The sequence below is a fragment of the Protopterus annectens genome, chromosome 11.part0, assembly GCF_019279795.1.
Source record: "Protopterus annectens isolate FY-2018-M chromosome 11.part0, PAN1.0, whole genome shotgun sequence".
NCBI lineage: Eukaryota > Metazoa > Chordata > Ceratodontiformes > Protopteridae > Protopterus > Protopterus annectens.
The window spans coordinates 132167964-132186195 of record NC_056745.1 but is presented as its reverse complement, the minus strand read 5'-3'; the positions used below and the strand labels follow the sequence as shown (position 1 = coordinate 132186195).

At 38.1% G+C, this 18232-nt stretch overlaps 1 protein-coding gene across 3 annotated transcripts in view; it reads left to right on the top strand.

Annotated features, from left to right (window-relative positions):
• Window positions 1-18232, top strand: part of CACNA2D4 (calcium voltage-gated channel auxiliary subunit alpha2delta 4) — a 2573275-nt gene that overhangs the window by 111350 nt on the left and 2443693 nt on the right. For all 3 annotated transcript variants that reach the window (XM_044087505.1, XM_044087506.1, XM_044087504.1), the window contains exon 2: window positions 199-280. In XM_044087505.1, coding sequence (XP_043943440.1) covers window positions 199-280 — 82 coding nt within the window. The remainder of the gene's footprint in view (window positions 1-198; window positions 281-18232) is intronic.

Here is an 18232-nt window from a genome sequence, read left to right as displayed (position 1 = left end):
ACATTGGTTTTGTTTTTAGTGTGATCATCATTAAATAAGTCTTACTCAAGGTTATCACATTTTTTTGAAATGTTTTGGTTTTTATTTTTTATTCTTAATATTATTTTGCCTCTACATTTTGTAGACAAATGAGATATTGTCTAGTGTAATGATGTTTTTTAAGTTTATGTTTTATATTATTTTATGTTTGAATTTCAGAGTGAAACTATGGGCAGATGCCTTTGGGGGAGAGATTCACTCACTTGTTACAAAATACTCTGGGTCTCTTTTGCTACAGAAGGTAAGGACTACACTATTGTGATATTCTGTCTGCTTAGTAGCCTCTAAGAAGAACACAAAATGTGTAGAATTTTCATACACTGTCTTTAGTGTTGCATTTTAGGGATACAGTTGGGTTGCCTTACTACTAGAAAGTTGCCAAGGAATAGTTGGATGGTTTTCTAGACAATGAAAAATAATGCACAAGTATGCTGTGTGTGTGTGTGTGTGTGTGTGTGTGTGTGTATATATATATATATATATATATATATATATATATATATATTCTACACACACACACACACACACACACACACACACACACACGTATATAGGGTCTATATCAGAGCATCGAATGATTAAAACCGCGAACCCTTTAAAAAGCGAAAATGCCAGACCTCGAACTCGTTATTGTGGGGGGATGTGTCCCCACACACCCCTGCTAAATATATATTCCAACTTTGAGATCGCACTACAGTGAGGAAAGGGCAAATATTCTGATCTTCACTGTACTGATATCTCAAACAAAGCACTTCGAGGTCCGGCATTTTCACTCTTTAGAGCATTCGCGATTTTAATTTTATTTATTTAACATTTGTTAACCGGGAAATGACTTTGTAATGTGGGTATATATATATATATATATATATATATATATATATATATATATATATATATATATATATATATATATATATATATATATATATATATATATATATATATATATAAAATGGTTAAACCTGCAATACTGAATAATAAATAAAACTATAAATCATTTTATTGCTTCTAGCTCCTGCTTTAATGCAGGTTTCTAAGGTTTACTCCTGCATATCCAGGTTTATAGCTATTCCACTACAAATGCTTGTATATAATATACACAATTTCAACATGATATTGTGGTTGTACAAATGTGAATGTATTGTGCCTCTGTGAATCTATACTTTTATTTTATTTGCTTTGATGTGCTTTAAACTAATTTAGCATTCTATTAAGTTTAATTTTCAAATGTTGCACTGACAAAGACAATACTATTGTTTAATTGGAAACTGGATAAACTGGAGTGTTTCTCTCCGGGTCTCTGCTGAAAATTGGCTTTGTTCCAAGTTGGACTTTCCCTGTAAACAAATGTTAAATAAATAAATAATTTACAGGTGTTAATTTATACTGTACCAAATTGAACATTTCTGTCTGGACCCATTTGCTGAAAAGGAGTTTCTACACCCATTCAGTCTTCCCTGGTTAACAAATAAAATAAATGTATGTGTTTGCTGTAAGAACAGACAGTCCCTGGAATTAAGTTTTCTACTTTCAAGACAAGGGTTATTTGAAAGAATGAACAAAACATGTACTTTCCAGCAAAAAAAAAAAAAAAAAAAAACAAAAACATTTATTTATTTACATTTGTTGACTGGGAGTGTCCGACTGGACGTAGGTCCATTTTCAGCAGAGGCCCAGGGAGAAAAGCTCCACAGTTAAAATAAACAGACAGTAGTTACATTGGATTACATAGCGATTAACAATTTAACATAGCAATTAATTACAAACATATTTACAGATGAAGAACGTAGTACATCAGTAGACAACTAGAATCTTTATCTGCGAAGTACATAACAGACATTAACAAATGTTACAATAAGAAGTTCCTGCTGTATAATAAGTACTAGGCTTATGAGCATCTGAGCTTGCTATAATCAAGGTAGTTAGTTAAAACATGGGGAAAGAAAATCATTCACGAATACAGTTTTGTTTTAGCAAATCAATAAAGAGGTTTTCCGCAGTTCAATTAACCTAAATAACATTGTGAGTCATCTTAACAGCAAACTGGCAGTGCAGTTCACATTAACTACATACACGAATGGAAGACAAAGCTTTATATTTATTTATTTGATCTTTGTTTCATTCAGGGCAGCCACGGTGGTGCAGCAGTTGGCGTTGCCACCTCACAGTAAGAGGTTCTCCGGTTCGATCCTTGGCTGGGGTGCCTTCTGTGCCTAGTCTGCATGTCCTCCCTGTGGTCACGTGGGTTTCCTCTGGGTGCTCCAGTTTCATCCCAAAGACATGCTGTAGGTGGATTGGATTCTTTAAATTGGCCCTAGGCATGAATGCATGCATGTGTGTGCCTTCTGTGGAAGGTTGGGTGCTGGGCTGGCAACTCAACATCGTAAAACTTCACTGCCAATTATGAGCAGACAGGTGATCCGCTGTGGCGACCCCTAACTGGGAAAAGCTGAAAGAAGAATATCTTTGTTTCATTCACTTGAAGTATAGATGTGGCATGAGGGGAACCGAGCTGCAATGCAGTTATATCCAAGACGATATAAATGCATTTATACTAATAAATTTGATCGCACTTTTAGTAGATTACGTAATATGTTTGTTTATTTCATTTGGACCAGGAGCCTGCATTCTTAGTTTTCAGTTGACACATGAAAGAAAGATTTGGTCTAAACAAGCACTTAGATACTTTGGTGAGTGACTTGAGGTATGCTACTGTCAAATTAATCTGTATGTAGAACTCAGGATTATTAACACTGAGGTGTTGTAGGGTTCCAAATCCCCAGTGATGTAGTCTTGGCAGTAGTCACCACATTTTTAGAGGTCAACCAAACTTGCAGAAGTAATTTTATAGACCATTTTAATGGTCTCTGACTATGTTGTTGGCTGTAAACATTAGTGTAACCATCATAAAACAAAGCATGCAGCTCAGGTCAGGCAGTTCTGCAGACAATTTGTTTTTAAACTGTGTGAAAAATAATGGCCTTGGCCATAGCCTTCAGGTACATCAACAGTAAATGTACTGATGTCAGACTTATTATAACTTTAAATGTCATGCTATGCAGGTAACTAACAAACCTCTGATTACTTAAACAGTAAGGAGTGTGACCCACTATTTCAAAAGCATTCTTGCTAACAGATACAATCCTTGATAAGATGCTCCTTTCTGTATTTGAGCATGAAATGCTGCTGTTGTGATGAATGATTTAATGAATTCAAGAATTTTTTGATTTAATGAATTCAAGAATTTGTTGGTAGATTATTTTTTCAAGATCTTGGCTATGGGGCAGAGATATTTTATGAGCCTATAGTGTGTGTGTGTGTGTTTATGAAATATGTGAGGCTCTGCTGTTAGGTAAATTAAGTATTTTCTACAGACGTTTTAGAGACCAAATTGTGATGTTATGATTTACTAAATGCATTCCACACCCATAAACTGAAAAAAACATGTTTTTTCAGAATATCTTGACCTTTTCTGCATAATTGATGTCTCTGTATCAAAGTAAGTGATTGTTATTATTATCCAATTTGTTATTCTCTGAACGGGCCTGAAAAGAGAGCTGCCAAGGGTACAATGATTTTGGTTTTCAGTCAATGCCATCGTCTCCCTGACTACAACAATCAACTTTCCCTTTCATCTTGCAAAAGGCATGTAAAGTAGCAAATACAAATTAACTCTGCTGTATGCCTTTATTATTAATTGTTAACTAAGCTTGGAGTCCCAGTTAAATTACTTGGTAGCAAGGCTTGCATGTTCTACTCAGTTAATTGTTTGTAAATGCAACTGCATCAGTTCAGGCTAAGGAAATGTCTGCAACTGCCTCTCCCTTTCCTCATTTTAATAGTATGTCTATTGTTAGCTGATTTAATTTGGGCTAAGAATGAGTCTGTATTTTCTCAACTAATAACTAAGCATTTTTAGTCCATAATTTTTAGTCCATAATTAGCAGTGTAACTGCGGTGGTGGTGCTGCGGTAGCATTGTCGCCTCACAGTAAGATGTTGATCTGTTCGATTCTGTAGAGACATGCATGAATGGGCGTACCTTCGTTGAAGGTTGTGTGTCAGGGTCGGCAACTCGGCACGTAAAAATCTACTGCCAATCATTAGCGGACCGGAGTTCCGCTGTGGCGACCCCTAAACCGGGAAAAGCCGAAAGACACAACAACAACAACAATTAGCAGTGTACATGATTTTAAATGGGTCTCTTTACCATTACTTGTGCTAAAGCTGCCTGCATAAAGTGACTGTCGCCTGCCATTGTGATTATTTATCTTTGCCCACATTGCTGTACTCCCACCACAAATTCCCCAGCCAGCCTTCAGACCCTTAAATTTTTACCCCCTTAACTTCTCCTGTAATTTAGAACATATTATCCACCACTTAAAGACATATACATTAAAAGCCCTCTTCCAATTGAAATCCTCTGTCAGTTCCTGCTGCCATGGCCAGTTTTAGGCATAGGCGAACTAGGCGCCGTACAGGCAGGCCTTAGAAGGGCACAATTTAATGGCTTCATAACTTTCAGTGTTTCACATACATTTCTTTACTTCACCCCCCCCCCCATATTGCAGGCTAGCAATTACTCCCTTCCCCCATTTCATAGTACAAAGCATGAACAAACTTCCAATTTCCATCTACAGTACATAGCACAGCTCCCTAACTAAGCCGTACTATACTAGTCTATGTTGTTCTCAATTCCCTCCCCCTGCATCTATGGGCTGAATGTGAGTGGCTGCTCTTGTTGAGCATTATTCAAAGCATCCAATCAGTGATGATTTCATTCATACCACTGACATCCCGGCTACTGCTCCATTGAGTGTATATAACCAGCTCACACCCTCCTCTCGTTCCTTTCTTCATTGACGATGAGCTAGAGAGGCGGGCGCATCTATTGGTTATATCGTTACTTCTGGGTTATCTGAGTGATTCATCATCAGCAGTCTGCTTGGTTCTCTGCAGTTCCACGTGGGCTACACAAACGGCGTGGGTTTGGGCTTTTTGTTTTGTGCCTCTGGCCCTCCCTTCACCTTGCTTGGGTTATTTATTGCTTTTGCTGCTGCCTGCTGCTCTTGACTAAAGTAAGTCAGGGCCCGGGAAATAATTTCTATTTAACTGCGTCTATAATTTGTGTTTTTTCGAACTTCGATCTATAAAGTAGACTGTGTGCTGTTCACTGCTGTAGTACAGTTGGCTTGTGATAGACCCAGCGTGTTGTGTTGTGTGTAAATAAAATGGATGGTAGCACAACAGGGCTATTTTACCTTCTGTTTCCTGATGTCTGTGTTAACGTGGTCAGGGCCAGCCTTTCGAATTTCATTTTCATAATTTATGTTGAATAAAGTGGTGTCTGCTGTCTGGAGTTGTAAATGCTTTAATGGAATTGGAATTACATCGAGTTCATAATGTAGTAAGTTTAATTACAACTTATAATACAGTATGGAGGCATTTTTTATTATAAAAGACATTTTTTATTATAAAAATGTTTTACCACTTTTACCGCTGTATGTTTGTTTTAAAACACTTATTAATGCATGCAATCATGCCTCTCTCTGTTGTCCAGAAAATAACCCTAATTTAGAGAATGTTCTCAATTTTGCCTTATGACGGGTCTCCGGTAAGAGTTTGACTTTTCTGGTAAATCGACAAGGAATGCAAGTCTGTTAGACATTACTTCCTTGTTTATCCTAGCCTCTCAAGCAGGGCCGGCCTTAGGCATCAGAGGAGTTGTTATTTTGGGAGAAATGTATGTGTCCCATGAGGCTCAGCCAGCAACAGGTTGAGCACTGTAAATAGCACCATTTTCACCTAGCATGATGCATGGCATGCATCAGCTTCCCAGACCGACAGCAGAAAGTCATAAAAATAAAGTTGCTTGCAGGGGTACAAGCCTCCCAGCATTGTCATGCAAGGGGCTAAATCTTACCCCCGAATAATACTAAATTAAGTATAATAACTCTAAGGTAATAAGTGTAATGAAAAAAGAAGCAGTGCTCACACATACTGTTCACTTCAGGGACCCTGGATCAGGAAGGTTACATTTGGTGAGACTGTCTTCATCTAATGCTAGTTCTCCCCATGGGAATAGGGATCAGATATGGAGGGAGCTTGGATTTAATCATACCTGTCATGGTTTTGTTATGAGGCCAAATTCAAATGACCAATCTTCTAGTCAAGTATGAGTAAATCCTAACCTAACTATAACCCATACCAAAATAGAAGGGCTTGCTGCATGAACATGATTTTTGGTGTTCTGTGGTGAGAGATTATTATTTTGTGTTTTCTCTCTCTTTTCTTTGTGTTGCTGTTAGTGGACATATATTTTGAGGACTTTAGACATAGTTCCACTTGTTTTAGCTGTAATTTGTGACTATATATTTTTTGGATGTGAGAAGTATGTGGTAAGCATGTCAAGGAAGTTGTTTTGAAGACCTAGGCCAGTGTAGGCTATACAAATGATACATGGAAGTACTGTAAGGTTGGCAGGTAAATTGATATGCATCACATCCATGTCTGGGAAGGTTTTTAGAGGTGGGAGATTCTGTTAGTATAGCAGTAGCTAATACAGGAAGAGAAAATAACACCTGAACAAAGGACAGAGGACTAATATTAGCTAAACATAAAGTAGATTTACAATTGTGTTTTTTTTAACATAAAGTAGTCGATTTACAATTGTTTTTTTTTTTATGTACTTCCACATGTTTGAATATGGATAACTATGCCATGCCCCCCACACTTTGTTTTAATTAGTACTGAGACAATTTAGGTGACTCTTCCAAAATAGAACAGTTGATCTGTAATATAGGGAGTGCAATGATTGCACCCTGAATTCAAGAAAAAGCTTTAGGCACTTGTCTGATAAGTACTAGTTGAAATGGTATTTACAGTAATATTATCTACATGGGCAGTCATGGTAATAGATTAATCTTTAAACATTCTTTTGTGCATGTGTTCTACAGTTCTGAGTGAGACGCTTCACAGATAATGAAATGGCAAAAAAATGCCTCACAGCAAGAGGTTCTCCGGTTCAATTCTTGGCTGGGAAGCCTTCTGTGCAGAGTTTGCATGCCTTCCTACGTTGGTTTGTCTACTCTGGGTGTTTAGGTTTCCTCCCACATTCCAAAGACATGCGTCTGAAGTGTTTCTCCCCAGGCATCCTCTGAAAATATGCTCTGTCCCATTTGTCTTTCCCAGTAAACAAGTGTTAAATAAATAAAATAAATGCAGTAATGTCATCAAATCAAAGAATGTTAAGATTAACTTTAATAAAGAATGGTATTAACATCACACCGATTTATTTTTGACAAATTAAATAAGTGTATCTTGACAGATTTTTTGAAGCCACTGGGTACTGGGCATTCTAAAGCCAGCTTGTTGCTAGTTGTAAGTTCCAAAACTAGAGTCTGAGAAGCAAAGGAAAAACTCCCTGAAGACGTCAGCCTCATTTGCCTCCTGCTATAATTGCTTTTAAAGTGCAGTTGCTTTGTGATAACTCCTGTATGGAAAGCCTTATGTCACTGCCATTTTCATTTGTTAGTCATACACTGGCACGCTACCAGCCAGGGTACATTAACGTGGCTTTACAAAACAATGCTATTAATTTATGTTGTAGCACTGTCTGTCTTTAGCTAACAGTGCTAATATATTACAAGTGTCCTTGATTTATTTCTGGATTTGTTCTGACTTTGTTCTGAAGATGTTGTGGGTTCTTTGATATGTTTGAACTAATGAAAAGGTTAAAAATGTTTCCACAATTGAGTGTTTTTGTTGAACTGTGATCTTACTGTGATGGCTGCAGCTATTTGTTGTTTTATTGTATTTACTATCTATTCCTGCAGTCTGACTATAAGAGCAACAACTCTTCAGAGACAGTCATCTTGTTTATAATAATGTTGCACAAGAGAAATGTAGATGGTGAACTCAAAACTGAAATGGCTGAAACAAAGGGGTTTACTTTTATTAAAGCCTAACAGCAGTAGTCATGTAATGTGATTGACCAGACTCTGCTTTGATTTTGTGATGTACTTGATTTTTTACTGCCAATCAATAGAATGTTAAAGCATATTTGATAGCAACTGCTAGCATTGCTAGTGCAGCTTTTTGAAAGCGTATTTGTGGTGATTTTACCTTCTGATTTTGTCAAATGCTATATTTAACTCTTGCTAATTTTATTGCTGTTTTGTGTTGGGTAATGCAGTTTTACTTTTCTAGTGATACATTTTGAGTTGGAGCTTCTTTTCTGTGAATTTTTGGTCTATCAGATTAGTGTCAGTTATTATTTAATCCTTACTTAGCTGCTGAATATATATATATATATATATATATATATATATATATATATATATATATAATAGGCTTTACCCAGCCATTATCCTTCATTTAAACATTGAAAGAACTGGAGTGGGTTTTGTGGGAGTGACCCATATGTGGGCGTGGCTCAAATAGGGGTGTTACTTGAGTATGGTGTGGGTGTGGGTGGGGCTTAAGGGGCGCCATAGCAGTACTTTGCCTAGGGCGCCGTTTCAGCTAAGGTCGGCCCTGCCTGCTGCAGCCCATTCCACATACTTAAAACTTTCTTTACACACATTCTCAAGCAACTTTTTCCATACACACTCCTACTTACCAACACCTTTATCCATCCAGTCGCACACATGCATGTGTATATTATAGTCTATATAGATATTTATCAATATATACATATATCACATACCAACACCTTTATCCATCCGTTCACATGCATGTGTATATTATAATTGGTCTACTTTGATTCACTGAAAATTCATTTCACTGAATTTCAAAACACACACCAAATCACTGAAAGCTCAAATCACTGAAAACTCATTTCACTGAATCACATTTCACTGAATGTAAGTATTGTTGGGCAAATAAAATGTATATGCCATTTTCCCCACTGTAGTGCGATGCTGGAGTTAGTATATATAGTTGGGGGTGTGGTGGGCACAGCCTCTCACCTACTTTTGGTTTTATATTGTTAGCTTTCAGTGAAATGAGATTGATAAATATAAAAGATAAGTACCCCCCTCGAACTATATATACTAGCTCCAGGATCGCATTGCAGTGAGGAAAAGGGCATATACTTTTTATTTGCCCAGCAGTACTTACATTTAGTGAAATGTGATTCAGTGAAATGAGTTTTCAGTGATTTGAGCTTACAGCAATTTTTTGAGGGTGAATTGAAAATCAGTGAAATGAGTTTTCAGTGAATCAAAGTAGACCCATTATAACATATATAGATATTTATGGGTATAGACATATATCAACACATAACACCTTTATCCATCCATTCACACACATGCATGTGTATATTATAATGTATATAGATATTTATGAATATATACATATATGAACACATACCAACACCTATATCCATCCGTTCACACACACACGCACACGTGTAAATTTTAATATATATATATATATATATATATATATATATATATATATATACACACACACACACAAAAATGCAAACTAATACCACAAAAGCACTTTTCTTAGAAACTCATATTACTACTTATAGCTACTATTTTGGACTACTATCCATCTCATTAATACACATTTTTTGTCTCCTTCCTCATCTATACACTACTTGCTTTTCACTTCCCTCGCCAACAAACTCATAATATACCTTAACTATCTATATACCATAGTAATATATAAAAAGGAAATAAAAAAAAAAAACATGATGCACAGTGGCTCCATGCATCATGTCTACCTAGATACCACCCGGCAAACATCCCCCCACCCTTTACTTCACCTGTCTCTCTCCATTTCTCCTAACACTCCTTTCATTAATGTACCACACGATCATAATCTTACCAAACCTGTGCTTTCGTCTACCTACCATCTAAACTCTCACCATCACAACTCACAGGAAGTCAATTGCTACTGTTTTGTACACTCACTACACTATCACCTCACTAACTACCATAATATTTCCACATCATATCCCAACTCCATCACAAACACACATATATTACATCACAAAACACACTTTCTCTCCCTGTGCATCTCTCCTATTCTCTTCTAGATATATTAAAGTTAAGACTAGCACTTTTTCAGTAGCACTGAAAGTGAGATACAAATACATATGGCTGCATACCGCTACTCACCCCATCCTAAAACTTAGTAGACATATTTACCGTAATCCTGGACCCACACATCAACTACTGACCACGGCCAACCCATTACTTTCCAGTGCCCCCAACACCATTTTACCATCAGGTAATGAATCTAACCTTACTTTTTTCAACATTAACCTCAGAAGTATCTGCATCAAAACTCATGACATCCATCCACGTGTAGATTTTTACTCCCCAAACATTCTAACATCCTCTGAAATCTGGCTAAAACAAGAAATAACTAACAATAAAATTATTCCCCCAAATTTCAACATACTCAGAAAGGACAGAAAACTTAAAAGAGCAGGTAGTATTGCTGTTATTTATAAAAACAGCTTAGAAATAACTCTAGCCCATCTAAATATCACAACATTTAATAATGATGAACTTCTAATTGCATACCTCAAAATCAACCAAAGGAAATCTATATGTACTTCAGCAGTATACATCCCTACAGCCAACAACATTACCACAGCTGAAAATATCCTAAACTGGATGTCTGACAACATCCCCTGGGAAACCTTCACCTTAGGTAACTTAAATATAGACTGACAATCCATAAACAGCAGCAAACCCAAGGACTCTATTCACCTATTTGGCTTTACCCAACTAATAATCTCTACCACCAGAATCCACGCAGGCACTAACAGGCAGTCCACACTAGACTCGATATTGACAAACAAACCCCATAATATAAAATTCTCTGGTTGTTTGCCAGATGGTATAAGTGGCTTCAAGCTTCCTATTAATGTCAAGCAGAGCACCTTGCTGGCCCTGTTCAAGACAAACCTTAATGAGTGGATGGGTAACAGAAAGTTCACCCCGGGGATCAGTTCAGTGGCACTAGGAACTGGGAGCTAACGTCAGGCAGCACGATGGCAGGGCACTTTTATGGGCTAGGCTTATGAAGGCTCCAGGGCCGTTAGCCTAGTACACACCTATGAACTTATGACTGTATCCCAACCTATGCAATAAGACAACAACATGGTTTACCCAAGCAAATAATCTATAAAAAGTATACAATTTAATCAAATTTGACAAAGACACATTTATTACAGTTCTGTCCCACTAAAATTGGAATGTACTAAGAGTAATACGATTAGATGATGCAGCTACTCACTACAATTACATCTTCCTAAAAATAGTAAATTTTAGATATCTCAGAAATCATACCAAGATCCTTGTTAAATCTGACAAGAAATCATACTACAGTAATCTCCAAGAAAAGCACCAAAACAACAAAAAAGCTTTTTTAGTTCTCTATCATACCCTGGCCATACCTCTACACCCTGTCCTTCTACTTCAAACAACTAAGAGTCCACTACCACTCAGGTCAACACTCCTTTTATCCAGTCAGTTCTATCACTAATCAATGACCACCTCAATTCACCTATCCAACTTCCATCTATTTTTGAAAGCAACACACACTTTTAGTTTTCTAACCATCCCAGCATCAAACATAAAAAACTTACCAGCCAAATGAAAAGCAACAAACCTCAGCTGCTGATAACTTTCCCACCGAGTTCCTCAAAACAGATGCAGAAGCACTATCCTTCCCTGTTTCCATTTTGATCAGTCAGCAACTGAAAACTACATCCCATCCATCTTGAAAAATATCCATTATTATACCCTTCACAAAGGAGGTACTTCAAAAGAGTTAACAAATATAGACTTATTGCTATCCTATCCCGCCTCTCAAAAATTCTCAAGAAATATATTTACTCTTAGCTTATGAAACATATAACCAAACACAACCTCCTCTTCATGAAGATAGTAAACCAATGTAGAAATGAAGGCAGCCTTGTTCATTCACTTTTCCTTGACCTTTTCAAAGTATTTGACACAGTGTCTCACTAAAAGCTCCTTTCTGAAATTGCAACTCTTGGTCTCACTTATCCTCTCTTGGTTTCCCAGTTAATGTATCCAATCGTCAGCAGACAAAACCTATCAGCATGTTAACCAGTCTTTGTTGGTGTTCCCCAAGGGTAAATACTTGGCTGTCTTCTATTTAATATTTTCATAAATAAACTTCATACTACTACAACATTTGACACTCTTGTACAATACCCTGACAATTCAACCTTTATCTGTTCTGCCCCCATCCAAAACAAAATTACAAGCTATCACTCAAAAATCTTTTGCTTGACAATGAAATATGGCTAAAAAAAATTTACTTGCCAAATAACACACACACACACACACACACACACACACACACACACACACACACACACACACACACACAAAGCTTATGCTATTTACTCCAAAATAACACCTTAATCAGAAACTCATTTCATATTAACTCAAGTAATAACACAAAAATAGAAACAATAATCAAAATTAAACTACTTGGATTCATAATAGATGACAACTTTAGATTTGATCACCACATACTTGATCCAATAAAGAAAACTTACCAAAAACTCTGCTCCCTCTTTAGGGCCAAACACTACCTGACAGATCAAGCAAGGATTACCTTAGCAGCATCATACCTCCTTTCTTCTCTTTTATGTGCTTCCCATATTCTTACAAATATCAACACTACAAATAAAATTAAACTAGCCTCCTGCTACTACAAAATAGCTACATTTATAACCAACCAACCTTATAAAACACACCACTGCCTTGCATTAAAACAAGTAAAACAATTAAACAGATGAACTCCCAAACAAGTTGAATTGCCCACAACCTGTTGTACCCTCCAGACAAATGCCTAGCATTACAAAATACTCTGCTGCACTGTTCACCCACTAGAGACTTTAGCTCTATAAACTCTTACTTTGTATCAGTAAGACATTCAACACTGCTTAAGACTCTCTTTACTCCCCTTATGTGTGTAAACACTGGAGTGAATTCCCATCACTGTTAAAACAGATAGAAAACTTAAATAGTTTCTAAACTTTGCTTAAACAGTACCTGTGCCAAAGATGGCTCTGTTCTTCCTGCTCACCTGGCTAGATTTATTCAGATTACAGTTCTCCAACTCTTACAGCCACTTTGCTTCCCAATCTTTTGTAGCTTATTGGTCCTCCTCACACTGGACTAATTTCCTAAACTCTTCCTCCTTTTCACACACCCTACCACTAACTACAATTCCTCCACTGTCTATTCATTCTCCTGCTCATTTCCACAATTTCTCCTTTCATATCTCTCTCTCTTATTATCAATTTTTAAGCTACTTTAGTGCAGCGGTAGCATTGTTGCCTCACAGCAAGAGGTTCTCCTGTTCGATTCTCGGCTGGAGCGTCTTCTGAGTGGAGTCTGCATGTCCTCCCCATGGTTGAGTGGTTTTCAAAAGACATGCATGAATGGGCATGCCTTCGTTGAAGGTTGAGCGTCGGGCTGGCACCTCGGCACCATAAAAATCGACTGCCAATCATTAGCAGACTGGAGTTCCGCTGTGGCAACCCCTAATCGGGAAAAGCCAAAAGAAAAACAACAACAACATTAACCTCAAAAACATCCCAGTTTGATCTTTTCCTTGCAGCCATTATGTTATAAATAGATTAACCATTATTGTATTTTAGGTACTTGCGTATTATCACAACCAGATTCCAGACTCACTACCTCATATTGTAATTCCCAATGCTAGCAGACAATATCAGCTTATGTATGTGTCTTAACTATAATCCATCTGACTATATGTTCCGTAAAGGTTTTTAGCCAAACTGATTTTATTTCTGGAAGATCACACCGTCATGGTCTTTTGCCATAGTGTAATATTGTAAGGACACCTTTTTGACTTGCTTTCTTAATGAATTCCACAGTAACCCAAAAAACATCATGGGAAAAATGCCTAAAACTGGACACAGATTTTTAAAGACTGCCATTAAAAACTTATTTGATCCAATAAAATGTTTGCAGTCACATATATGTTTTGAAGAATATGAAATTTGAACCTGAAACATTTGTCATTCAGAGCATGACTGATGTCCTCAATTGTTTTGCAAAAAATGCAGATTTTATTATTTCACAGTTGTGTATGTTTGAGAGGTATGCTTATGAGGACAGATTTCACCAGTAATTTTAGTGAATGATGAGCCACTTCTCTGTACCGAAATGTAAAAGTGTGCCTAACTGATGTCATGCACTTAAAGTTATGGGTTCAAACAGCTACCATCGATGAATGAGACAAAGTCGTTAGTTTCTTATGAGACTGAATAAAAAATCAAAACTATATATATATATATTAGCAAGACATGTAGTAAGGTTGAAAGATGTAGGAAAGAGTGTTATATTCTTGGAAAACAGCCGCTTCTCCTGCTCAGAATCTGGTTCCAATAATACGTAAGTACCATATTTTATTTTTCTATTCAATAATTAGACAATATATGTTAATTTCTCTCTTGTTTTTTGTGTTAAAATGTTATGTTCATGTAAGAAATATTTAAAAACATGTAAATAAGCTCATGTACAGATGTTTTACCCTGCAATCACAAATGTGCATCATGTGTAAGTTAAATATGGAGCTTTTCTCCACAGACTGCTGAAAATGTGTTTTATCTAGTCAGACTTTTCCCACTCAACAAAGACAAATAAATAAATGCCATTTTAGAGGGGCAGAGAGAAATCCCTATGATGACAGGATTTTTAACTGTGGTTCTGTCTCTTATCAGCTTACAACAGTAATGTGACTGTCTACATTTGACTGTCAGTATCAAGCGGTATTTTTCATTACTTTGCTTCACAGTTTCATAGATTGGTACTAGGCTAACAACCCAGGGGACCTTTCTATGCCTAGTCAAGTTTTTCCAAAAGAATAATGATATCCTGCATCCAAATAGGACATTGAGGGCCAGGCATGTATCTGCTACCTCTCTCCATAAGGGACATAGGTGCCAGGCCCTATGTAAATTTCCTAGTCCCCATCCACTGGTCTAGGTTACACTTAAATTGGGTAATAGACAGACTCAGCTTCATATGGATGGGAAGCCTGTTCCATAAGGAAGTCAGTCTCTGGGACACATATCTGCCTATCCAGCATGTTCTGTTTAAGTCACAGACAAAATTCAGGTCATTAGACCTTGTGTTTCTGGTACTGTTTGACTTATGAATATGCAGGAGATTCATAAGTGTGATGTTTGCCTTGTAAGTCAGGAATAGATCACCCTTCAGAAATCTCTAGGAGATTGAGAAGAGGAAAAGGGCTTTACTGTGCACTGCATAAGGCAGGTTTGTTATGCCTTGCATTCTTTTTGTAAGGAACTTCTGAGGTTGCTCTAGCTGCTGCATATGCCTGGTGAGGTACATACCAAAAGACGCAATGTACTCTACAATTGATCTGATAAGGGTGGATTATAGTGGGATAATGACCTCTTTGGATATAGATGCCATGCCCTTGCTTATAAATTGCATAACATAAATAATTATTTCACCACTGTGGCCACGTGGTGGTCAAAGGTAAGGCTACTGTCTATGTGTGTACCCAGATCCCTGACTGCTGGGTCACCTCTTAGTGGCATATTATCAACATTTTAATTAGCTGTGATGATGAGACCAGATGGCATAATGGTCAAGGTCTTCGCCTCCCATGCACAAGATACAAGGTTTGATCCTGACATCTGACCAATGCCTATTTAGAGTTTGCTTGTCCTCTCTGTGTCTCTGCAGGGTTACTCCCACCTCCAAAAAACATGCTGAGCATTTCCATCTCAAATTTACCAATGAATGAAGCTGTGGGCTGCAGCACAGACTCTACATATTGCCATGTAGGAGGAAGAGTTATACATTCCAACCACTTTGAGCATCTTCTGTGGTGTGGAGTATTCTCAAGATTGGAGAACATGGATTACAGACTGCATGTTCCTGGAAGAGATAGCCACTCAGTGGTGTAAAATATGGCTCTAGGTGATTTGGTCATGTTGATTAATGTCTCCAAATGGGCAAGGGTATTTGCCGGTGATAAGTGGGTTGAGGACCCAGCCTACTCTGACCTATGCCAGGGACCCATGCTAACAGTGGGAGAGGTATACGTGCCCCTATTGGTCAGTGTGTGCCTGCCATAAAGCCCAGCAGCTCTGGATCAATAAGCTACTGGCCAGCCGGTGTCTAGTTGCTCAGCCTGGGTTATCTGAGATAGTTCTGTTGAGTGAAAGCTGGATGTAAAACCAATCTAACTCCCAAAAGGGGTTGGGAGGGTAGCCTAATGGTTAAGGAGTTTGCCTTACAAACCCAAGGTGCAGGGTTTGAGTCTCACAAGGGATACTTGGCTGGGCTTAAAATGGCTCACAAGGGCAATTAGCCTAGTACTAATCTATGAACCTATAAATATGAACTGATAACTGCTACACTTAATGTAGGTTCACTTACAGGATGCAGCTTGGAAGTGGATGACATGATGATACAGAGGAGGCTGGACATCCTATGTACCCAACAGACAAGATGGAAGGGCAGTGCAGCAAGGACAGTTGACGTGGGATCCAGAGTCTACTACTTGGGAGGAGAACAGGCTAGCAATGGTGTGGTAATTATGGTTAGAGAGAGGCTTCAGAAGCAAGTGAGAGATATCACCCAGAATTAGTGACAGACTCATGGCAATCAGACTCCAGTGTAGGGATAATCTGAGATTATGAATAATGCCCTATGTCCCACTGTCGATTGTTATAGTGAGGAAAAAAGTATATTCAGACAGCAGTTGCAGGACCTACTAGATAAAGCAGGACAACATGAATTAGTGTTGATAACAGATGACTTGAATGTGCATATCTGGATAGAAAGAACAGGATATGAAGACTGCCTGGATCCATAAGGGGAGGGGCAACAGGAATAAAGGAGAGGCCATTCTAGACTCCTGTCTGGCAAATGGCTTGATAGTAGCAAACACATGGTTCAGAAAGAGAGAGAGAGAGTCACAAGATTACATACAAGAGTGGCCAACATGCAATTCAGGCAGACTTCCTCCTAGTAATGCAAGGGCACTGGGGTAGAATCAGTGATTGCAAAGTCATCCCCAGTGAAACAGTTGGCCCACAGCATAAACCACTGGTTGCCACAGTCAGCTGTAAACAGTGGTCAGAAAAGGCTCTAAGGTCAACAGAGATCAAGCTGAAGACCTGGAAGATGACTAAAGAGAAGGCACAACAGTTTAAGAAATTACTCAGGGCTCTAGCACCCCAATAAGAGGAAGAAATAGATGGAGAAGAATGGAAGCACCTCAAAACAGTATGTGTGAGAACTACAGAACAGATATGTGGCTGGGCCAGATATGGAAATAAAGTATGTAAGGAAAGCTGGTAGTGGAATGCAGAAGCCCAGGAAGTCATCGAAAGAAAGAAGAGGTGCAGATAAAAGTGGGAGATATAAAAGACCAACAAGACTAGGAAGAAATACTGGTTGGCTAACAAAGAAGCTAAGCAAGGATTTGCAATAGCAAAGAACAGGGCATTAGAGGCACTCTACCATCTTTTGGAAAGTGACTCAGTAGGTAGCACAAAGAAACTCTATAGGTTGCAAGGCAAAGATAGAAAAAAGCATTTAGTTAGACACCCTTCATAAGGGATGCCAGCAACAACTTGCTCACCAGTCCACACGACATCAAAAGCAGATGGAAGGATTATTGCCTGCAGCTTCTGATTGAAGAAAACCCCACAGAGACTGCACTGCCCCAGACACAGCCTATAGTGAGAGAAGAGGAGATGCCCTTCCTAGAAGGAGTAAGGATAGCACTAAGGAGAATGAAAGCAGGGAAAGCAGCTGGTTCAGATGAGGTCACAGCAGACATGATAAAGATGCTGGGTGACATAGGGCAGAAAGGGCTCCTGAGGGTACTCATAGCAGTGTGGATAGAAAGGCATATCCCAAATGACTACAGAATTGTATACAAGTGCCAATGTACAAGAACAAAGGGGACATCCACAACTGTGGGAAGTACAGAGGCATCAAACTCCTATCAGGCTGCATGAAAGCTCTGGAGAGGGTGACTGATAAATGGATACTCAGAGTAGTAGAATGTAAGATGCGAGATGAGCAGTTTGGATTCAGATCAGGATGCAGAACAACTGACCCAATGTTTGAAGTGAGACATATAGTTGAGAAGAAGCTAGAGATGAGGAAAGA